Below are 23,988 nucleotides of genomic sequence, written 5' to 3'. Positions count from 1 at the left end.
GCAACTGTTGTAATCTAAACTCCTAATCAAATTTCTGAAGTGCTAAGATCTTGAACTTCCTTCAAATCATAACACTTGCACTTTTCCTCCCGAAAAGTGACTCACGAACAAGACTTCTCCCGAAGCTTGATGACCAATGTCCAAGTGTGTTCAACCTGCACAATTAACACAAAGAAAACAATACAGAAGTACACTGTAATAAACCACTAAGAACTTGCTGGACTCAAGTTCTTCACATAACAAAAAGTCTCTCGAAAACTTGAAAAATATTTGGAAAATAATACACCAAGAGAGATAATCAAAAACCAACGACCTAAGGATGATTATATACATTTTAGAATCCTTTAGGTCGTGGAAAACAAATCAGGAATCAAACAGCCAATAAATGGAAAATCTTCCAAAACAGGAAAGTCAGAATCTGTTCAAACAGACTGGCAATCCGTTCAAACAGATTCATTGAACCTGGACAGATTTTCAACCCAGTTTCCTTAAATAAATAAGGAAACAATATATCATTTATTATTGCAAGCTGTACACGATTTCTGGGTAACCAATTCAGATAAATAAAAATAAATAATAATTTTCCAATTCAAGAAAAAGATATTCTTTTATAGGAAAATATATATTTATTTTATTAACACATAAATAAAAATCTGAATATTACAAAACAAGTAACTACCATTTTCGAAATTCACCACAAAATATTACAAAAGAGGAAACTACTAATTTCGAAAATATCCTTTTAATTAATTTTGTCATAATTATCAAAAATGCCAATAAAGAATTTTACAATTGTTAATTACTTTTTTTGGAGCATAGCAATTAAGAAGAATCTTATATTGCATAATTATTTTTGTTTTTAAGTTTTAATTTTACGATTAATAAGACCAACGTACGTAGTCATAGTAAACATGGTCTTCATTCCTTATATTATTCACACTGTACTGTAGCTAAAATAAAAATACAAGCCTAACCTGGGTGCGTGCATGCATGCAATTGCAGTAGAATTTAGTTAATAAGAAGAGTACAAAATCTTAGATATTATTCAGAAAACAAAAATGGATAGAGTGAGAATCTCTAACACATTTAAACCCAAGAAAACAAATGGGGTCATGGGGTTGGGGTTTGGACATTAGAGTAATCAGATTCAGAAGAAGGCCCAGTTTTGATCTGTGGCTGCCGGAGATCCTCGATCATTTTCACAACTTGTTCCATGGCGGGTCGGTTCTCTGGCACCTTCGACACGCAAGCCAGAGCAATCTGAAGCATTTGAACCATCTCCTCCTCCACATGGCTCTGTCTCAGAAGCTCCACATCAAACACTTCTGCAGTCCATTCCTCACGAACCACTGAGCGAACCCATCTCGGCAGGTCCACCACCTCGTCGTGGCCCGGATACCGGATTGGGATTTTCCCGGTCAGCATTTCGAGTAGGAGGACGCCGAAGCTGTAAACGTCTGATTTTTGGGTGAGCTTTCGGGTTTCGATGGCCTCCGGAGCCCGATATCCGATTATTCGGGAGATGATTGGGGGGAAGTTCACTATCTGTGCCAACCCCACGTCGGTAATGGAGGCTTCCAGGTCTTGGTTGAGGAGGACATTTGATGACTTGATGTTGCCGTGTATGGATTTGGTTCCGCCGTCGGAGTGGATGTGGGCAATTCCTTTGGCAGCTCCGAGAGAGATCTTTACTCTTGAATCCCAGTCAAGAGGGGTTCTTTCTGCACCCCTGAAGCCTGCAAAATTCAGTAGAATAGAATAGTTTGGTAAAGCCTTTGGAATGTTACTGATATTTGCTTGATATGATTATAAAGTGTTCGCTGAAATGCCTCACTGAATTCCGCCTGGATAGTACTTGGACATTTACTCCTAATAATTAGTGGGGTTGTGCTTAGCATATCATGTATATGTATTTATGGAACAGGACAGTTTAACTAAAGAAATGCATCATTCTTGACTGTGGAGATGGGAGAAAAGAGGATTTTGTTTATGGGGAAGGGGATAAGAGGAAAGATGGAACTTTTATTCAATAGGGCAAAAGCATACCGTGTAAGCTTGTAAATAAGCTGCCGGCTGGCATGTAGTTGTAGACTAAGAGCTTCTCGTCCTTCGAATAGTAATAAGCACGAAGTGGAACAATATTTGGGTGATGTCCAATCCTTTCTACTACCTCCATCTGCTGCTCAAACTCTCTTTTTCCGACTATTACTTCCTTTAACCTTTTCACAACCACTGTGGTCGACCCTTCATCCAGAACAGCCTTATAGGTTGTTCCATTATTCCCCTTACCAAGAATTTCAGCTGATGCCCTCAGTAAATCCTCAAGATCAAAACTATATGAGCAGCCTGGAAAGAAGAACAGCTTGTTTTTCTCTGCATCATGCACTCCACTTCCAAAATCCTTAGGCTTCTCAGTTTTCCCAGCTGTGGAGGCCTTCACTTTCACACTGGCCTCAGTATCTCTTTTTTTGTTACAATATATGTATATTGCCAGAGCAATGAGAAATAACACTGCAGAGCACCCAATTACCAGAGCAATGATGGAATCTAGACCCAGTTTTTTTCTCTTTGGTGGAGCATTTCGGACAACTGTTGGTAAAAATGTAGAGTTTGAAGGAGAAGGAGCTGGAGAAGAGGAGGAGCTTGTATTACAAGGCTTTAAAGGTGGCCCGCACAATAGAGAGTTTCCAACAAATGAAGAATATGGATATTTTTGGAGGGAATAAGGAATTGAGCCATTCAGACTGTTATAGCTCAAATTCAAAAGTTTGAGATGTGGTAGACTGAGACTGGGGATGACTCCAGAGATGGAATTATTTTGAAGCTTTAACTTGGCGAGCCGTGTCAGATTTTGAATTGTGGTTGGAACGTTCCCAGAAATGGAGTTGCAGGATAAGTCTAAAACAATTAGATTGTGTGAGAGAGAAGAAGGAAAGTTACCAGACAAGTTATTTTGCTGAAGGTAGAGAAATTTTAAAGAAGGAATAGATGGAATATCAGTTGGAATGTTTCCACTGAGGAGGTTGGAACGAAGGCTCAAAACCCTTAAAGCATCAAGCTTTCCTATACTGTTGGCTGGGATGGATCCAGCAAGCCCAATGCCCGGAAGACGAACTGAAGTAACTCGGCTTCCTTTGCAAGTGACTCCAATCCAAGAACAAACTGGGTTAGAAGCATTCCAGTTGAGTCTTTTGGTATGAGAAACAGAGGATGCAAAGTGAAGGAGAGCTTGTCTATCAGAGTTGAGATCAGCTAAGACTTGAGAAAAGATGAATAGAGTGAAGAGAAAGAAAGAAAGCCCAACAATGGATGAGTGCAGCAGCCTCATGGGATTGTTCTATTCAGTTTGTAGATGATGATACAGTTAAGGGAGTCCTAACTCCAGCTGCTCTTGTTTCTTTCCTGGTTTAGTGAAGAAAAACAAAAAACATGAAAACATTAGCTGAATTGTACTGTCTAGTGGAAAAAGATTCGGTTTAGCAATTTTGGATAAAGAAAAATAAATTATCATACTCTGCCCTCAGTAGTGGAGGTGAAATTCTTGAGCATTGTTATTATTAATGACAGCCCAATATGCCCAGGTTCACCACTTAGATGGAAAGAACTCGATTGTGAAAAGGACTCTCAGTGCCTAGATGATTATGTCAAGGAATCTCCCCTACCTTCAATATCGAAGGTGTGACATTGAAGGTTTGTATTATTGTGAAAGCTTGTATTTAATGCAGTTGTTTATGAATAAAATGGGATCTTGCTTCAAATAATGTCCATAATAAAAACGAAAATGAGTAGAAGAAAAAGCTTTCCTTACTAACTTTTTTACGTCGGGAAAGCAAAGTGCACTCTTTATTTTATCCTAAAAGAGCCATAAAGGAAAATAAAAGCAAACCCATTAAGGAAAAGGAGCCTAATCACCAAACTATGTGGTGCATTACAACACTCTCACTCTTTTCAAACTTAAAATAAGCACTTAAAAGATTGTAAAGCGGTGATAAAAAAAAGAGAGCAAGGAATACAGAAAAGGAAAAGTGGTTATAAAGAATACAAGAGAAGCTGTTCATCATAAAGAAAAAGTTAAAGTAAAAAAATTTCTTTCGTTCTTTAAAAAAGAGGAGGGAATTCAATGGGGCAAGCTTCTTTAAAGATTATGCTTAAGATTTAGTACTTATGGATTAAATAACAGGGACATTACAAAAGATTAATTTGCTAAAACAAAGGGCAAAGGTGGAAAGTGGTAAAGTGTATTAAGCACAAAAGTTTAAACAAAACAAAACAAAACCAAACCAAGAGTGACTCAAATGAGAGAAAAATACCAAAACCAAGAAAAGGAACAAGACAGTGAGCTTTATCAGTAGAGATTTCAGCTTTGTCTCTCTTTAGTGTATACACACTACACACATACATAGATACGCGGCTCCTTGTCCACAATTAGTCTAAGAACATTTTAAGCAAAAATATTATTGACTAAAAGTTTTTATATATGCTACAAAACTGTGTATAAGAATTCAAAGAATAACTTCATTGCACAATATAATCATTAAAAGCTTTTCTAGTCTCTGTGAAAGATGACAATAAGTTTGGTAAAAAATGGATTGGAAAAAAGAAGGGAAGAAAGTTCATGCCAAAATAAACAAAATATATAAGAAATTAAAGAGAAGAACCTGATTATGGCTATCAGCTATATAGAATGGAAGTCATATATCACAGATGATATCTGGTCATCTGTTCAATACATGTATGGATACTTCAGATTACTCATTCACTTGCCACTAATCAGTGTAGGCTTGAATTCAATCAAGAGAAAATCACTAAAAGAAGAATATTAAGAATATAATTTACAAACTAATATAATTTTTTTTTTATTTTTAAAAAGTACTTTCTCCTCTAAATAACAGTGTCCGCAAAGTAAAAATGTGCTATCATATTCATCTATATGCATTCGAATTTTGGCCAACTAACAATTGGTGCTTTTGCATTAATGTTATTTCACTATCATTATATAATGCTTGCTATATGAAAATAAATACGTTTACATAAAATATATATATATAGCGTTAATTAAAAGGAAGTTTAGATCTCATAATTTGGGATTTCAGTTGATATATATACATATATATATATATATATATTTTGAAGGCCATATTTCCCTAATTATGCTTGGGAAGTTGGGATAGAGTAATATTATTATAAAAAGGCGTAAAAGAAAAAGAAGACAAGCACCGAATATATCTATGTATATTGTGCATAGCAAAGTAATTGTTAATAATAATACCAATTATATGCCCTTGAGAATGACAGCCTATTTGTAATCACATCGAAGTTAAGTTTGGGCAAATGTAATTTTTGAGTTGCTTGGACTATTTGTCTAAGTTAAAAAACTTTAGAGAGAAAATAAAACCAAAAAAAAGCATTAAACAAAGGAGGAAAAAAGTCTGTTAATTATTCCTTGTTTTGACTTCAAAGTCAGACATGAAATCCAGAAAAAGTTGTTAAACTCACATGGTAGGGTCGTAATTACTTTGAAGCATTAATCCAATATAAATGCGTAACAATGAAGAAAATTTAACATATAACAAGTAGAACCAATGGCATAATATATGCTGTTGTCTTTCTTGTTAAAGGATCATTTTCTGATACACTTGACTAACATGAGACATGAATTAAGGACTCGATAATAGAGAGGACCACTCAAATTTGGGACAAAACTAGAACTAATAGGGAATAGTTTGGCCCATTATTTATGACCCATAAAGCCATGAAAGTTGGTTGTTGAACTTTGATAAAGAAAAATATATGTACTTTCTCCTATATAATAATATAATGTGGATTGTCGTTTATTTTGTTTGATAAATAAAATACAAAAGCTTGCAAAGTGGCGACCTTCAAACATTAGCATCATAGGTGATATTTATATTTAAGCATTGAGAAGATGACTACTCAAACATGATGAGACAAAATAAGAAATTTTCCATAGAATCAAAGAAAATCTTTGGTCTAACAAGGAGAGCATTACAAATCACAGAAAATGAGTCTGAGATCATGTCAAGTCAGGCATGTAAATTTCAAAGTGTGAGTGAGCTTTATTTTTATCTTATGGAACTTTTCTCTACCATGGGAATCCCCACAATGGCTAATGGTTTTGCATGAAAAACAAGCCTTGCAGAATTGAACATATGCAAGGAGATCTTACCGATCTGATTTTATGTGAAATGATGAAAGCCCCAAGCAATTTTTTTTCATTGACATTCTCTGTTAAAAACAAAAAACAACAGACATTTCTTTTCGTTCTTTCTTCTTTTCGGGGTTAAAAAGAGGGGTGAGAATAAAATGTAGACAATTGATCAATCACTGACGGCCATCTTTCTCAAGTTTCTCAATTTCTTCACTGTTCTTTTGCTCTGCCTTCTGCAGTTCTCTTTCAGCATCCTCCTCTTCTTCAATCTGATCAAGAGCATCAAACTCTTTGGCCGCACTCATTGCTTTTACCACGGGATCTCTAAGTTGGGATATTAGGCCACCACCAACCTTGTATTCTACTTCATCTCCCTCCAAGAATAATCGCTGGTCTGGTCCTGATGCCATGGGAATGTCGACTGCCAGTAGCTTCATATCATACTGCAAAAGATCAAACTGGTGTTAGATCAGGAAAAGCAGACCATCCAAATTTCTTTTCTAAACATTAGAAAAGAAAAAAAAAATTACTTCCTGCTGTTTTTTTATTCCTGTTGCATTTTTATTTAAAACCTTATTCGTAAAGGTTAGACTTAAAAAATAGAAGGGCAGTTGATAGTTATTCAATTTGTTACACTTGTCACTTGTTTATGGTTCGTTCTTTTAAAGGGCAAGATAAAGTAGTAAAAATGGTTTGTTTTTCATGAAATTACCAAGGAATTAGAGGAGCTCAATCACGTCTTTGTACATTTCAATGGTGTGCTCCTGTACTGTTAAGTACATGTGCGCGCATAACATCAATGACATAATAGTAACTGGTGCAAAAGATTTAAATTGCACCAGACAGAAGAATTTGCAGGAGGATCACAGCGGCAGATATGACAGCAGAAGCATATATTTAACAAGGAAACTAAGTTCTTGATACCCTCATTTCTCCATAAAGTAGGTCAGATCTTAAATTTTATTGATTTCTATCCCTATTTGGTCTTACACAGCAGAGCAAAATAAATGAAAATGCATGTCTAGTAGTCATGAACTTCACTAGTTATACTTAAATAAAGGGAAGCTTAAAACAACGGGATACCTGGCCTTTTTTCTTCTTTACTTCAACACTGACCAGACCCTTCCTCTCTGAACCTTGAATGGGGAAGAGGAGAAAACAACGCTTGCTCCTAATTCTTGGCTTGAAATTCTTTATCGTAAGTCCACCTCCTGACATTACATAGGCTCTAAGATCTGATCCTGAAAGAGGGGCTCCCATAACCTCAAGAATCCCAGCAGACGTATTGAGCTTCCTCATAGCAATTCTATAAACTCTATCAGGGTTAATTGTGAATCTTCCGCGGACATAAAGGCCCTATCAGTAACAAATGAACACATATTTCTCAGATGGCAGTCCATAAAGCATGCTTCTTCACTAACAATGCCAACAACAGACCATATACATGTATAAGAATTAATATGATACAAACAGTCTGCTGGAAGTAGGATGCAATGGCGGTCATGTACATATTCATACACATAAAACATAGTATAGGACAAAAAGCTGGAAGGTATCAAATTTGAACTAAGCATAGTCTTAAACAGAAACCATCTTTCTAATCGTGGCATGTTTAATATGTATCATGGCAAAATAAGAAGTCCGACTGTGATAAATCCCAATATAATGCACAAAATTTACCCTCACAAGAGTCTCGCACATCCAAATAATGGGAAATGAGTTTTCTAATTGATAAACAAAACAATACCCGATAAAAAGAAATGCAGGACAAATAAACAAAAAATCATGAAACAAACTCGAACTTAAGCTGGGAATGCACGCCAGCTTAAATGGAAATGGTGATCTCCATACATAATACCACGAACAATCAAGTATCAAGACTTAAATTTCACTTGCAGAGATCACTAGTGCAGAAAAACTCATATTCCCCTCATAAGAGGAAACAGTAATTAGAGCTTTATACAAAAATTAAACACTTGAACTCACAGCAAAAGCGACGATGGCGGTTGAAAGAGCAAGAAACCCATACTTGGCCATTCCTTCGGAGAACCCAATAAAAGTATTGGCAATGCCAAACATAATCCTCCATAGTAAAGCACACGCCACCACACCAACGGCACCTAACACGAAGAGATAGTTCCTTCTAAAGAAAGCCTCAATCTGCAACCCTATGGCCTCCCGGTACCTCGAGAAGGTGGAAGCAACGGCCGACGCCGGCTTCTCAAAGACCTTCTTTGCAAAATTCGCATTGGCATAAGCTTTCCCCAACCCGGAGGACCTAAACGAGGAGAACCTAAGCCCAAGTCCAGCCCTAGAGGGAGACGAAGGAATTCGGGTCAATACCGCATTGGACGAACCCGGTACTCCGATTCGGGTAAGAGATGGCGGAGCAGGGGCGGAATGGTGCGCCCGGCTGAGCGATTCTCGGAACAAAGAGGCAGCGGTAGTGCCGGGATTTGGGGAAGAGGGTTTTGCGATGTGAGAGGAATGATAATTGTGAAGTCTGAGAAAACCATGGACGAGTCTGGACGAAGCTTTGGACATTTGATGATTCAGGAGTGTATATATATATATATAATATATTTATATATATAAATGCTATGTATACAGATTAGATTCACAAACACACAAACTCAGATCACAACGACGAGGAAGAAGAAGAATTCGGTTGAACTTTTTCTCTTTATCTTTGTTCCTTCTATAACTCTTCTCTTACCGAAGATTTACATTTCTTACATGTAATGTAAATTTTAGATTTTAGGGGTAGTTGTAATAATAATATTCCTTTAAAATTAAATAAACAAATAATATATATTCTTAGGGGAAGAATTTGCAGGCGAATGACTTCGTTCTTAAGTATTGGGGTTGAGTTGAGGCATGAGAGTGTTGAACCAAAATCAAAACTTTTTATTTTGTTATCTACATATACATAGGCTGGGAACTTTTACATTACTTTAACGATCAAATTTGTATTTGTATTTGCTTTCTCTTTAGGTGATTCATTAACTAGAATAACACGGAAGAGCACTTGTCTGAACTATCCACACTTGCACGATTTTGTGTTGGTTGAAACATCACGATGAATTAGGCTCGTTGATATTTGGACTTTAGTAAAAATAAAAACAATGAAGAAAGAGCAAGAACAAGTCATCAACCATATCTATGTCGACATGTATAGCATTAACTTTGTCAATAACCAAAGCATGACGACGACGAATAAACTTAAAAGTGAGATAACGAATTTAGGCCAACAAAATAATAATTAATTTAATATAATCTACGCACGACATGTGCAAATGATTAAGAGAACAAACATCTCGTCCCTGCGGAGTAGTAGTAACATGGCAATAACACACAAAACAAGGCAAAACTATAGACTTCTCTCTGCATCAAATTTGAGTCCTGGGAGAAACACTACTAAGTTTCAGCTATTGAATTTAGCCTAGACAGCAGTGAGGAAGGCCTTTCCAGGCTGACGGTTCGCTAGACGACCATGGCACCCAAGAAGCTGCACACAGTCAAAGGCCACCATATTTATTATTAGTCGAAGAAAAAAAATTGCATACTAAGAATTAAAAGGCAATTGAACCAAACACGAATCCCATTATTATTTCGATCTGAATACCTTAGCATTGACACCATCTGCTAAAATCCTGTTCTCTGACTTGAACTTCACATAATCAGCACGGCTGAACTTGGTGAATCCCCTGAGAGAAAAGCAAAAACATGACATTAATGAAACCAAAAATTCCAAAAATACAACCATTGAAAACATGAAAATTTGACAAAACATCATACCACTTCCTGCTGACAATAATCTTTTGACGGCCAGGGAACTTGAACTTAGCACGGCGGAGGGCCTCCTGAGCATGATGGCTGTTGCTGTCCTTGCAACGAACAGAAAGAAGGACCTGACCAATGCTGACTCTCGCGCACACACCTTGTGGTTTCCCAAAGGCGCCTCTCATTCCAGTCTGGAGCCTATCAGCTCCGGCGCATGAAAGCATCTTGTTAATACGCAGAACATGGAAAGGGTGCACCCTCACCCTCAAATGGAAAGCATCTTTTCCAGCAAACTTAGCCATGTACTTGTTGCAAGCAATCCTAGCTGCTTCCAACGCCTCGGATGAAACATTCTCCTTCTCCCAACTCACGAGGTGAACGCAGAATGGGAATTCATCGACACCCTTCTTCTTCATTCCAACATCGTAGATTCTGATCTTAGGATCAGGAACACCTCGACAAAACCTTGACTTTGGGTAAGGTTTGTTCTTGATTTGACGATAACACCTTGCAGGTCCTATACCGCCCAAATAATTGTATATGAAAATATAAGTTTTTACACAATTCGAATCTAATGCAGATATATAGTGTTATATACTATTGCATAAGAAAGACACCCTTTTAATCAGATGATACAATAATTTTTTCTTTATATGAAATTCATTTGGATTCGCATACGTATTATGAACACAAAAAAATAAACATTATTCATAAATTACAATACCCATTAGCTTATACAAACCACTTGCACCAAAAACAACAAACTAAATACAATCAATTTATTTTACTGGAAAAATCATTTTTTTTTGTAAAAAGAACAAAAAAATCCGTAAATTATGATTCATGCATCCATGTAATACAATAAGTTGTTCTCACTTTATCGCTACATACTATTTTCATTTTTAATTATTATTATCTCTTTTCAATACAAAATCAGTGACAGAAAAATTGGAAGGATAAATTTGAAAAGATTCCATTGTTAAAACCGAAACATATAAAATTCGGAGTATTCGGATATATACTTACTCCTCCCCATGGCGTGGCCTCGGCTTCAACTTCAGCTCCCACAGCCGCCGCTGCTGCTTCAGGATGGGGGTAATACTTGGTGGTGATCGTTCCAAAATACAAACCCTAATTAAAAGCGATTCTTATATACTGGGCGATGGATTATCCAAAATGGGCCTGAAGAGATCTAATCAGGAGCGCAAGTAATCATTGGGCCACTCTAAACTCCAGGCCCAGGGTCCGGGCCCAATTGTGATTGATTGTAATATTCTGGAGTTGTGGCAGGTAATACGTACAAGCTAGAAGCCGACGTGGCGACATCCAAGTCAAAGCAAAGAGAGAACCTGAACCGGGCACCGCCATAACCACCGGCCATATCAAGGTCGAAGAAGTGTCAATTGTCAAAGTGAACGGAGAAATGAAGATCCATCACATTCCTTGTTTGGAGGACAACTACGCTTACTTGTAATACACAACCTCATCATTCCTTTTTTCTCTATTTCTGAAAATTTTCTTCTCTATGTTAACAGTGCTACATAGAGTTCTTCGTTCTATGAATTTTGTGGGTTTTGGCTAATTTTGTAGGATTATCGATGAGAGCACCAAGGAAGCCGCAGTAGTTGATCCTGTAGAGCCCGAGAAGATTCTCAACGTTGCTCAGCAACATGGCGTCGTTCTTAAGCTTGTTCTCACCACTCATCACCACTGGTAATTCTTTGGATACCTCTTTGTTTTTTCTTCTTTAGATTTTGATTGATCATATTTTATCATGCTTTAGAGTTGTTAGTATTAAGTTTCTTAGGTGTAAATGAATAGCTATGGAACTTTCTGGTTGTTTTTTCCTTTAGCTTAAAGGCTTTTTCATGGCTTTGTTTCATAGAAAATTACTGCTTCATATGATATTCATTGTGGGTTGACTTGCATTTCTGAATTGTATTATGGCATACTGTAGGAGTTGGAGTTTGTATGGAATTCATTATATTATAGCATATGTTTAACTGTTTTCTTATGCTTAAAATGAATAGGGATCATGCCGGTGGAAATGAAAAGCTAAGGCAATTAGTCCCTGGAATTAAGGTATATGGCGGTTCAAAGGACAATGTGAAGGGCTGCACTGATGTTGTAGACAATGGTGATAAGATTTCACTTGGGGCTGATGTTAGTATATTGGCGCTTCACACACCTAGGTATTGTTTTTATTAATTTGGTGTAGATTTACGTTTTATCATATACATTGTGATTTTATCTCTTCAAATCAAACCTGGGAATATAAATATCATTGTTGTAGAGATATGATGGGAAACAAATTGTAGAAATTTCTTTTTTTTTTTTTAATATAACCCGGTGCTAAGTTAAACTGTATTCCACAAAACATTAAAGTTGAATGTTTTTGAGTCCTGCTTGCAAGTGTACTAGTGATACTTGATTGGATTGAAAACCTTTAATTTACACATTAATTTTTCTGCTGGAAGATTTTTGTAATATACTTTTTAGAATTTTCTTTGGAGTATCTTCATTTTTGTACTCTTAACTATATTCTCTTCATTGTCTAATTTCTTCAGCCACACCAATGGTCATATTAGTTATTATGTGACTAGCAAAGAAGGAGAGGATCCAGCTGTTTTTACTGGAGATACTCTGGTAAGTTAATAAGAGTATTGTATTTTATTCCTCTTACCCCTCTAGTTTCCTAAATAAAAATGTCATGGGATAGTGGGAACAAATCAAAAAACATTGTAGCTACCCTCGTCTGGTCAAAAATGCCCTTGTGGCCTTGCATTACAGTTCCTCTCTAATCCGACTGTAGAGGAATTGAAATAATGACAAGCACCGGATGGGATGCTTGTATCTAGATTGGTGTTGGGAGATCTACAAGCCAAGGTAAATGTGAAATGAAAAGAGTAAACAGCTTCAGGCTGGGTACTTTTCTTAAATTGGGTTTATAAGATCCACTACCAAAACAATGGTATTGGGGTTTACTGAAAATTGATCCCACAATATGTTGCTATGAAACTAAAAACAATTGCTTAAAGCTTGGAATATCAGATCCTTATTCCCTATACTCAAAAACATTTTTGGCTAGTGATTACTTTTTTTTTATTGGATTGATGATCATATGATGAATGACATAGGCATGCAATGATTTGTAAATCTGTGTTTCCTCTAGCAAATTATGATGCGTGACATACGCTTGTAGTAAGAATTAATGATTATTTCTCTATGCAGTTCGTAGCTGGTTGTGGGAAATTTTTTGAAGGAACGGCAGAGCAGATGTATCAGTCCCTATGTGTGACATTAGGTTCATTGCCAAAGCCAACTAGAGTTTATTGTGGCCATGAGGTAGCAAACTGTTTTTTATTATCATACATTAAAACTTGTGTTCTTTTTATTTTAAACTTGGACGACAAGAAGGCAATGCTCGTGAATATTGATGTTATTCCAATTTCTGACATGTCATATTTCTTTCTGGTGTCTATCCTTTTTAGAATTATTACATGCAAGCATTCTATCACTTGAAATATTAAGCTATTGAAATGCTTACATGGCACATCTTGCAATTTGAATAAATACAAGAACAGATGCAACTTTAGTTTAATGCTAAGTGTAATTGAAAATAAATGTTAGTGGCAAATCTTATATCACATTTGTAAGTTTATTAACTTATCGACGAGACTGGATTCACTGAAAACCCATTGTCAGTGAATGACATGGATCATTGTGGTTGTTCTTAGATCAAACTAACTCACTGAGCATAAGAGACATCTATGACCCAATTTTTATTTGCAAGGTAGTTTGATGTCATCATTTTTCAGCGTTCTTTGTTGTTGAAGGTGGTGATTTTCAAATAATATCGAGGAATTTGTGGCAGGGCAGGATAAATTTTCATTGAGTTTTGATTACTTCAAATTGTAGAATATTGTTTCTGTGATGGTTGGTAACTAAGTTTATTTTGTTCTAGTTCCAGTTACATCTTTTGCTGCAAACCTCTTCTAAATCATAATTAACAATTGCACTTTGTGCTGCCTCAGTACACGGTCAAGAACTTGCAGTTTGCTCTGACAGTTGAACCAGAAAATGTGAAGACACAGCATAAACTATCATGGGCACAGCAGCAGCGCAAAGCAGGCCTCCCCACAATTCCTTCGACAATAGAGGATGAGATGGAGACAAACCCATTCATTCGGGTTGAGCTACCGGAGATTCAGGTTCACATAGTACACTTACAATTATTATTCTTTAGTCCAACACAACAGCTCAAAGCTAATCACGTAATTTCCCAGTGTTCAGTCATTTTCTTATGGTAAAAATCTGGTATTTTACAGGAGAAGGTTGGATGCGACTCTGCCGTGGAAGCCATGCGTGAGATAAGGAAGCGGAAGGACAATTGGAGGGGCTAATTGAAGACCAGACGATGTTCTGTCTTTTCTGTATTTGTTTGGTTTCTTTTTGAAAACTATGATCGGGTTGTGTAAAATATTTACAAGGTTCCCAAGGTTTATGAAGCCTTGTGGACGTTTTATCATGTATTTGCTTGTTTTTATGGGGTTGTGGAAGCACTGTCCATTCTGTGGGGCAGAAACTTGAGGAGGAATTAGCGAAACAAATGTAAATGTAATCAGCCAAAAGTTGACTTATTATGCTGTTCTTCTCGTTAAAGATGCATGCAACTATTTTTGTTCTTGCTTCCCTAACTTTGCTTAATCGGTTGATTGTCAAACTGTACACACTAACCCCTATAGGGAAAAAAATATGAATTCTAATAGATTTCATTTTCTTATGTTTAGATTCAAACAACAAAAAAAAAATAATTAAGAATTCGTTTTCAGAAAAAAATTAAAGAAAATGTAATATAATTTTTTAAAATTTAGAATATTTATAAATATATTCAAAACAAATCCAAACAATACCTAAAGAAAAAAAAAAGAAAAAAGCATGAGATTAAACTAATAGATAGGGTTGTGGATTTTGCCAAAAGCTTGTGCTACGTTTGTATCATTGGGGTTAAGTGACCGTGTCAAAATAGGGGGATTTGGCTCATCACCCTTGGGTGGGTGGTGGGGGTGGGGTTAAGTGACCGTGTCAAAATTGGGGGATTAAGTCCATCACCCTTGGGTGGGGTGGTGGGGGCTTTGGTCATCATAGTTAAGGTTAGGGCTTTGGTCATTATTGTATTCCTATAGTGGTGGTAGTTGATGTCCTCTTATGTAATCTCCTTCATGAGCTATTCGATACTCATTCTCTATGGTCATATTAAAGTATCTTCATTGGTGGGTTGTGTTCGACTTGAAGATCTCTAATATAAAAAGTTGAGGTTTATTATATGTTATGTACTACATTGTAGTATCTCTATTTGTAACATAATATTCTAAAAAAAAATTAGAGGGAGCAATGGGTATAAACTCACAATTATGTGATCATTGATGGTGACTCTAAGGTGGTGAATAATGAGAAATTAAGGACTTTGTGAAACAGGCTAAGCAGATATCTCCTTTCTTGTATGGCTGTTTATTTAATGTAATCCCTAGAACTATTAACTTTATGGCTCATAATATAATTAAGTGGGCCTTGTGTTGTAGTTACTCTTGGGAGATAAACTATAATTTGATTCCTCAAAAGATTTTGAGTGACACTACAGAGTGGTGCACTTAACTTGCATGCTTCTTTGTTTGGAGGCCTTTAGTGATAGTTTCAACGATTTAGGGATTATTGGGTAAGTAATTGTTACGAGTACATATAGATAGTAACAATACATTTTGTAAAGGTAATTGTATAATATCTAATAATAATAATGATACAATGGGCACACAATATGTACTAAATTATTACACTGAAATTAAAAATACGATGTAATTACTAAACAATGACTTTTAAATGACATGATATTTTTTTCAATCAATTATATTTAATTAAAATAGAACTATAGTGTTAAAACTAAGTGTAATGTTTTGATGCATACAAGTATGCACATATTATTACTTTAGAAATAATAATAAATGATGACAATTTCAGTTTTGTTGACATATTTTTTAAAAGAAAAGAAATTGAACACGTCTATGGCTTCATCAGTAGCAGCGGTAGCGACAGTGTGGCCACAGCTACACTCATGTATTCTATGTAGATATTTCAATTCCATGAATGTTGCCAATTCTCTGCCCTACATATGAACTCTTTAAACAAAATGGTCATTACTCATATGGATTTTCAAGCCTTCCGTAGCTGATAGTCCAGGTTATAATAATGATAAGTATTTTATTAAGAAAATCATAAACAATTCATAATTAAAAAAAAAAGGAAAAAATGGTCTTAATGAAAGTAGAGGGTAATATTGTAACGCTCTGGTTACCCCAGAACTGTTACGGTGATCGGTGAACCGGAAATTTGACCCGCTACCCGAGTCATTTGGTTAAAAACGTGTTTTAAGTGTTATTAACAGATTAAAGTGAAGAAAAAAAAAACAATAAAGAGAAAAGGATATATTTTATTAAGCATATAAACTTCTCATGAGCTTATCAAAACATTTACACGTTATTTACAACTCAAAATGGCCACTACTATTTCAAATTTACAAACCCAGTCGGCCTAAGCGGCAAAAATAGGGTAAACCCCCTAGTTCCTCTAAGAACTCCTTGGCCGTGGTGGTCAAGCGGCCGCATATGTACACATCACCATCTATGATCTCCACTCAAGGTTGGGTGAGCTTTTCTTTCCCTTTACCTGCACCACATAGCACCCATGAGCCAAGGCCCAGCAAGAAAACACAATATAACATGATATAATATCAACAATGATCATAATAATCATTCAGGACTATCAGTCCAAAACAGATAGGTGACAGTCGCAAAAGTCACTATGATGGGGACAGTTCCCTTTAGCCATGTGACGATAGGGTTACCGGGGCTTAACAGATAAGTGAACCTTTCACTAGCTTAAACAGGATAGGTGTATGGTGATTAGTCACCAACATAACCTTCCTCATGACCATAGAGTCATAACCCTGGAACATCGTTCCCTAGCCATGTAACAAGCAATCACCTAGGCCGTTGGCCTTGGCTCTCAGTAACTAGTCTTAGACTAGCCTAGCGCTTATAAGTTCATCGACCTTAGGGTCGGTCCAGTGTTAATGCCTTAGAGCCATTCAACACTGATATCGATTAGATCTAACCTTCATTCGGCCCTGCGTTCAGGACGCTTATGCCGTTTCTGACTCTTAGGTCAGTGCCCCTGATTAGTCAGTGTCATATACAAGTAAACAACATTCACTAGCATTTAATATGCAATCCATGTCCACATTTATCAACCTGTTGGATTAGCTTATACAGGATCTTTATTTATTTTCATGTATATCTAATATTAAACAAATTAATACGAGATAGCCTAAAACATGTTTCTAAAATTGAATTCAAAGAGAAACAAAAATAGAATACTTACAGTATACGCAGCGGAATTAAAGAGTCATTCCTTCAGTTTCTCTAACTCTTGTATCCTCTCTGTCGCAGAGTATTATCAAGAAACTGAACCGATCTTCTATTTTCTTCACGATCTTCCAATGTATCCTTAGAACCACCTAGACTAGTGTGGGCAATTCTCAACACATGAGATAAATATAGAGAGAAGAAGAGAAAATAACAAAGAGGCTTAGAAAATGACTTGTGTTTAGAGAGAATCTAAAACTATCAGAAAATCTGACTTGTGACTTATCAAACTTATGTTTTGACTTCTCTCTAAGCACTCCTTTTATAGACTCAATTAGGCCATTTAATTTAATTAAAAAAAATCAATAAAATAATAGCCATTTTGAAGCCCTAGGTCGAAATTATCATGGGCAATAGGCCCGTGAAATTTCCTATTTGATTATAAGCCCATTGGACTTAAAATCAAGGTCTGTATTATTTTCTATTGATTTAATTATTTAAATCCTTTATCAAATTAATTATTTATAATTTGAACCTTGATTTAAATTTATTTATTAATTTAGATACAAATTTATCTTAATTAATAAATCTGCCATAATTTCTCTTTTCTTCTCAAAATTACACAACTCTGTGAAACTATCAAAAATTGACCTGGTCAACTCTGATAATTCTAATTGATAATTAAATCAATTAATTGAGACTATCTAGAAGATTTTATCCAAGGTACAATGGGGACCATGGGCCTATGAAATCAAAGCTCCAATAAGTTATCATAAATCTAACAAATAAATTTACTAACTTATTAATTCCTCGTGACTCCACTATAGACTTGGAATTGCACTCTTGAATTCATAGAACACTCTATAACAAATATAGATACGCTATTAATTATCCATTGTCACAACCATAATTGTTACTCAATCCTCTATAGACGGTCTACAATGAGATAGGACTAAAATACTGTTTTACCCCTCATTGTATTTTATCCTTAAAACACTTAGTTCCTTGTAAATGATATTTCAGTAAACTAATTTAATTACTGAAATGAGATCTCTATCATTTAACACCTTGAATCAAACTAAAAGGAAACCATCGTTCCACTTCTTCATCAGAAGCTATAGATGTTCATATCTATGATTCACACTCCCACTCAATTATACTACCGAGTTCCCAAGATGTATGTATGGGCTAGTCCGTAGGGTAAGCTAGTAACGAACAAGTCAAAGAACTCAAATAATACAATCAGTTAGAATACTAACCACTCAAAATTGAGATTGAATTGACCTATGGTCAACTATATGATATGACTAGAATAGATAATAACGGTATGTTTACTTATCTTATCAACTGTCAATATCGGTCCTGTCCGATGTAACAAATACATCCGATCTCATCTACTTTGCTAATGTTCTGGAAAGAACATAACACTGTAATGTGTAAGTAGATCATATCGTAGATTGGCAAGTCAGTGTAAATCCGGTGCACTGACTAATCTTAGGACTAACTTATTTTGAACATATAATCATATTTATATTCCACTGTGATTACGTCACTATAAATAAGATTACCTATATGCTCAGGATTTAATAGAAGTTTATATTAAACAAATAATCATGAAAATAAAACATGCGAGCAAAGTGATTGACCAAGTCAAAAAATGATTTCTATTCTTTTATTGATAATAAAATGAGATTACAAAGAATTTGGGTTTTAATTAGGGCATAAAACCCCAACACAACCAACATGCCTCAATAAAAATCACGCATATCATATATACACAGGGTACAGTTTTCTTACCTCAGGTTCGAGCGAGAGATGTTATAAGAACGACTCCTGAGAACGATCGATCTTTTGGTTCCTTAGCGGTTACCTAATCACAACCAATTATAACTTCCATTAATGAGAATCAACATGGATAGGGTCTTAACCTACGCACCACTCTCGGGACCTCGAAACATGCCCACACAGTGAGTAGATTCGATCTCGGGCCTTAAGGATTGAAACCCTAAGTCAAAAACCCTTAAAAACACACAAAACGGGACTTTGAAGGAACAGGGTAGCGCTACAGCGCTGTAATGCCCTGAATTCTCCGATGTGATTTAGTGGCGGTTTAGTAGGCCGGGAGGGCCGTCACTGTTTAAATTACGCCATTAAATGATATTATGCATGTGTACGTGAATTATATTATAATATGATGTTAAATGCATGCATGTGAGTCCACATTTTTAATTACAGGGGCGTGATGGTAACTTGGTCCGTTGAGGGCATAATTGTACATTTGTATGCATGTCAGTGATATATGTTGAGACCACATCATAATGTGGGTTTGTTCGAGCCATTCGGCATGAGACGATCTTGGAATAATGATTAGCAGTTTAGTCACAATAAGTTTAAGATCGGGCCTCGGGTTGAGTCTCGGGGTGATTTTAATGATTAGAGCGTTACCAGGTATTAAAGGGTAACGGGATGCGAATTATTGGTGTTTGAGATTATCGGGAATAGCGGGAATTGGAGAGCATTAATTATGATTAATGAGATAGGTGGAAAATACCAGATATGCCCTTGGGAGCCTTTAGAAACTTTAAATTGACCTAGGGGTAAAATGGTCATTTCACCCCTAGGATAGATATAAGTCATTTTTGGCTGAGGAAGAGGTAGAAAAATAGAGCACGTTTAAGAGTTTTCTCGTACCATCTTCCCTTCAGTTTTCTTTGTGATTTTTGAATCATTCTTGAGGATTCAAGCTTGGGAAGTAAGCCTTGGAAGTTTGGGAGTGTGTTCCTCCATTGAAGGGCTTCATAAGTTGAGCTTTGGGTAAGCTTCTAACCATAGAATTCCATGGTTTGCTTTGTTCTAGCTTTGTTTTGCAACTGTGATTTCTAGGTTGAGACTTTGGTTTTGTTGGGAGTTTTGGCTAGGGTTCCTATGGTTAGGATGTATGGGGTATGTTAGGATGGTTTTTAGGTTCATTTGGCATCAAAAATGGGTTTTGGAATCAGGTGGGAATCGAAGGAGATGAAGAAGGGCGTTTCAGGGGATTTCAGTGCTGGAGGTAGCGCTATAGCGCCCACCTTAGGGCGCTACAACGCTACTCATGAGGCAAATGGGCATGTTGGGGGTTCTGAGTATAGCGCTGAGGCGCTAGGGGTTCAGCGCTGTAGCGCTACTCTGTTCCTTCAAAGTCCCGTTTTGAGTGTTTTTTAGGGTTTTTGACTAGGGGTTTCAATCCTTAAGGCCCGAGATCGAATCTACTAACCATGTGGGCATGTTTCGAGGTCTCGAGAGTGGTGCTTAGGTTAAGACCCTATCATTGTGGATTCTCTTTAATTGAGGTTATAATTGATTGTGATTAGGTCATTAAAGGTCGATCGTTCTCAAGAGTCGTTCTTATTATTATTTCTCGCTCGAACTAGAGGTAAGAGAACTGCACCCCATATGTGACATGCATGATGATTCTTGAGGCATGTTGATTGTGTAAATGTGGACATGGATTGATTATCGAATACTTAGCAAATCTTGCTCACTTGTGTATGGAACTGACTCATTAGTCAGAATTGGCAAAGGTGCCGGTATCAACTGTGAAGCTGTGACTTATTAGTCAGGTTCGGCAGTGGTACTGGGCACTGGTCACATAGTGCTGACTCATTAGTCAGGGCGGCCTTAGCGTTTTTAACGCAAGCCAATAAGGGTTAGATCTAATCGACTTTCTACATTGGATGACTCAAAGAGCGTTAATGCTGGACCGACCTCAAGTTCGATGAATATTATAAGCGCTTGTGTGGCTTACCCATCAGTCACTCATCTGTTAAGTTAGAGACTTACCCATCAGTCTCTCATCTGTTTAAGGCTAGTGGCTTACCTAGCAGCCACTCTTTTGATTAAATTAGTGACTTGCTTGTTAGTCACTCAATATGGTTTTATAGAACCTCAAGTGATATTCACTCATCTGTTTAAGAGCTATAAGCTCTGTGTGATTATAATGATAATCATTTGATAATGTTTATACAATACTGTGTTTTCTTGTTGGGCTTTGGCTCATGGGTGCTATGTGGTGCAGGTAAAGGGAAAGAAAAGCTCACCCAGCCTTGAGTGGAGAGCTTAGGTGGTGATGTGTACATATGCGGCCGCTTGACCACCACGGCCAAGGAGTTCTCAGAGGAACTAGGGGGTTTACCCTATTTTTGCCGCTTAGGTCGGCGGGCTTGTAATTTTGGAAACAGTAATGACCTTTTTGAGTTGTAAATGTTCTTGTGGGCCCATGAACGGTTTTATGTATCAAATAAAACATATCCTTTCCTTTTTATTGATTTTCACCTTAACCATTTAATGACACTTAGAACACGTTTTTAACCAAAGGACTCGGGTAGCGGGTCAAATTTCTGGTTCACCGTAACGTTTCTGGGGTAACCAGGGCATTACAAGCGTTGACCCCTAGCGCCCCAGCGCTATACTCAGAACCTCCAACATGCCCAAATGCCCCCTGAGTAGCGCTGTAGCGCCCTAGGGTGGGTGCTATAGCGCTACCTCCAGACCAGGAACCCCCTGAAACGAACTTCTTCATCTCCTTCGATTCCAACCTGATTCCAAAGCTTCCAGATCCCATTTTTGATGCCAAATGAACCCAAAAACCATCTCAACATACCCTAAACATCCCAACCATAGGAACCCTAGCCAAAACTCCCAACAAAACCAAGATCTCAAACTAGAAATCACAACTGCAAAACAAAACTAAAACAGGGCAAACCAAGGAATTCTATGGTTAGAAACTTATCCAAAGCTCAGCTTATGATGCTCTTCAATGGGGGAACACACTCCCAAACTCTTAAGGCTTGCTTCCCAAGCTTGAATCCTCAAGAATGGTTCAAAAATCTCAAAGAAAGTGAAGGAGAAAGAAGATATGGGAAGGCTTAGAAACTTACTCTGTTTTTCTACCTCTTCCTCAACCAAAATGGTTATATCTATCCTAGGGATGAAATGACCATTATACCCCTAGGTCAATTTAAAGTTTCTATAGGCTCCCAAGGGAAAAATTTGTATTTTCCACCTATCTCGTTAATCATAATTAACGCTCTCCAAAACCCACTATTCTAAATAATCTCAAACACCAATAATTTATATCTCGTTACCCTTTAATTCCCAGCAACGTTCTAATCCTTAAAATCACCCTGAGACTCATCCCGAGCCCCGAACTTAAACCTATTATGACAAGACCGCTAATCAATATTCCAAGATCGTCTCATGCCGAATAGCTCGAACAAACCCACATTATAATGTGGTCTCAACAACATATCACCGACATGCATACAAATATATAATTATACCCTCAATGGGAAAAAATTACCATCACACCCCTGTAATTAAAATGTGGACTCACATGCATACATTTAACATCATATTATAATATAATTCACATATACATGCATATTATCATTTAATGGCATATTTAAACAAGTATGGCCCTCCCGGCCTACTAATCCCGCCATTAAACCACATTGGAGAATTTGGGGCACTACAACTATCCCCTCCTTACAGAAATTTCGTCCTCGAAATTTACCTGAACAGCTCGGGATACTGACTCTGCATATCTGGCTCCAGCTCCCAGGTCGCTTCCTCGACCTTACTGTTCCTCCACAATACCTTAACTAAAGGTATCGTCTTATTCCTGAGGACCTTATCCTTTCTGTCAAGTATCTGAACTGGCTGCTCCTCAAAGGAAAGATTTTCCTCAAGCTCCAGATCTTCACAAACAACTCAAAATATGATTCACATCAGATACATACCTCCGAAGAGCTGAAACATGAAACACGTTATGCACGGCTGACAACGCCGGAGGCAAGGCCAATATGTAAGCCACTTGACCAACCCTCTCCAAGATCTCAAATGGACCTACAAATCTGGGGCTCAGCTTGCCCTTCTTCCCAAACCTTCTCACCCCTTTCCATGGCGAGACTCTAAGGAAGACATAGTCTCCCACTTGGAACTCCACGTTCCTGAGCTTGGGATCTGCATAGCTCTTCTGTCTACTCTGAGAAGTAAGCATCCGAGCTCTAATCTTCTCAATAGCCTCATTGGTCCTCTGAACTGCCTCAGGATCTAAGTATCTCCTTTCACCTGTTTCATCCCAATGAATGGGAGACCTACACTTTCTACCATACAGCATCTCATAAGGTGCAACTCCAATGGTAGACTGGTAACTGTTGTTGTAGGAGAACTCTATCAAAGGTAGATACTTACTCCAAGATTACCAAAGTCCAGCACACATGCTCGCAGCATGTCCTCCAATATCTGGATCGTCCTCTCAGATTGCCCATCTGTTTGAGGATGATAAGCAGTACTGAACTTCAATTGTGTCCCCATGGCCTTCTGCAAACTTCCCCAGAACTTGGAAGTAAAAGTAGGGTCTCGATCTGACACGATCGACCTAAGCACACCATCTCTCTCACATAAAGATCTGCATACTGGTCAACTGTATAAGTAGTCCTCACTGGCAGAAAGTGAGCTGACTTGGTGTAGCGATCCACTATCACCCAAATAGAATCATGCTGACCAACAGTCCTAGGTAAGCCCACCACAAAATCCATTGTGATGTCTTCCCACTTCCACTCTGGAATATCAAGA

The 23,988-nt window shown here is 37.2% G+C and overlaps 4 protein-coding genes across 4 annotated transcripts; 1 reads left to right on the top strand and 3 right to left on the bottom strand.

Annotated features, from left to right (window-relative positions):
- Positions 1–903: 903 nt before the first annotated feature.
- LOC133798113 (probable inactive receptor kinase At5g58300) lies at positions 904–3,757 on the bottom strand. The gene is made up of 3 exons (XM_062236309.1): positions 3,514–3,757; positions 2,047–3,402; positions 904–1,736 (listed from the first exon to the last, which is right to left on the bottom strand). The coding sequence occupies exons 2-3, from the start codon at positions 3,326–3,328 to the stop codon at positions 1,111–1,113; spliced, it is 1,908 nt and encodes a 635-aa protein (XP_062092293.1). The 5' UTR covers positions 3,329–3,402; positions 3,514–3,757; the 3' UTR covers positions 904–1,110.
- A 2,187-nt stretch (positions 3,758–5,944) lies between these two features.
- On the bottom strand, positions 5,945–9,022 carry LOC133798110 (uncharacterized). The gene is made up of 3 exons (XM_062236306.1): positions 8,156–9,022; positions 7,253–7,525; positions 5,945–6,612 (listed from the first exon to the last, which is right to left on the bottom strand). Exons 1-3 carry the CDS (start codon positions 8,711–8,713, stop codon positions 6,343–6,345), a joined length of 1,101 nt encoding a protein of 366 aa, XP_062092290.1. The 5' UTR covers positions 8,714–9,022; the 3' UTR covers positions 5,945–6,342.
- Positions 9,023–9,314: 292 nt separating this feature from the next.
- Positions 9,315–11,110, bottom strand: LOC133798112 (large ribosomal subunit protein uL16). The gene is made up of 4 exons (XM_062236308.1): positions 10,979–11,110; positions 9,968–10,469; positions 9,795–9,876; positions 9,315–9,677 (listed from the first exon to the last, which is right to left on the bottom strand). The coding sequence occupies exons 1-4, from the start codon at positions 10,986–10,988 to the stop codon at positions 9,612–9,614; spliced, it is 660 nt and encodes a 219-aa protein (XP_062092292.1). The 5' UTR covers positions 10,989–11,110; the 3' UTR covers positions 9,315–9,611.
- A 129-nt stretch (positions 11,111–11,239) lies between these two features.
- On the top strand, positions 11,240–14,638 carry LOC133798111 (hydroxyacylglutathione hydrolase cytoplasmic). Its single transcript, XM_062236307.1, has 7 exons — positions 11,240–11,422; positions 11,543–11,665; positions 11,983–12,144; positions 12,520–12,598; positions 13,184–13,297; positions 13,987–14,163; positions 14,281–14,638. The coding sequence occupies exons 1-7, from the start codon at positions 11,376–11,378 to the stop codon at positions 14,353–14,355; spliced, it is 777 nt and encodes a 258-aa protein (XP_062092291.1). The 5' UTR covers positions 11,240–11,375; the 3' UTR covers positions 14,356–14,638.
- Positions 14,639–23,988: the final 9,350 nt, after the last annotated feature.

Source organism: Humulus lupulus, chromosome 8 (genome assembly GCF_963169125.1).
Source record: "Humulus lupulus chromosome 8, drHumLupu1.1, whole genome shotgun sequence".
NCBI lineage: Eukaryota > Viridiplantae > Streptophyta > Magnoliopsida > Rosales > Cannabaceae > Humulus > Humulus lupulus.
The sequence above is the reverse complement of the archived record's forward strand: the minus strand, read 5'-3'. Positions and strand labels throughout refer to the sequence as shown.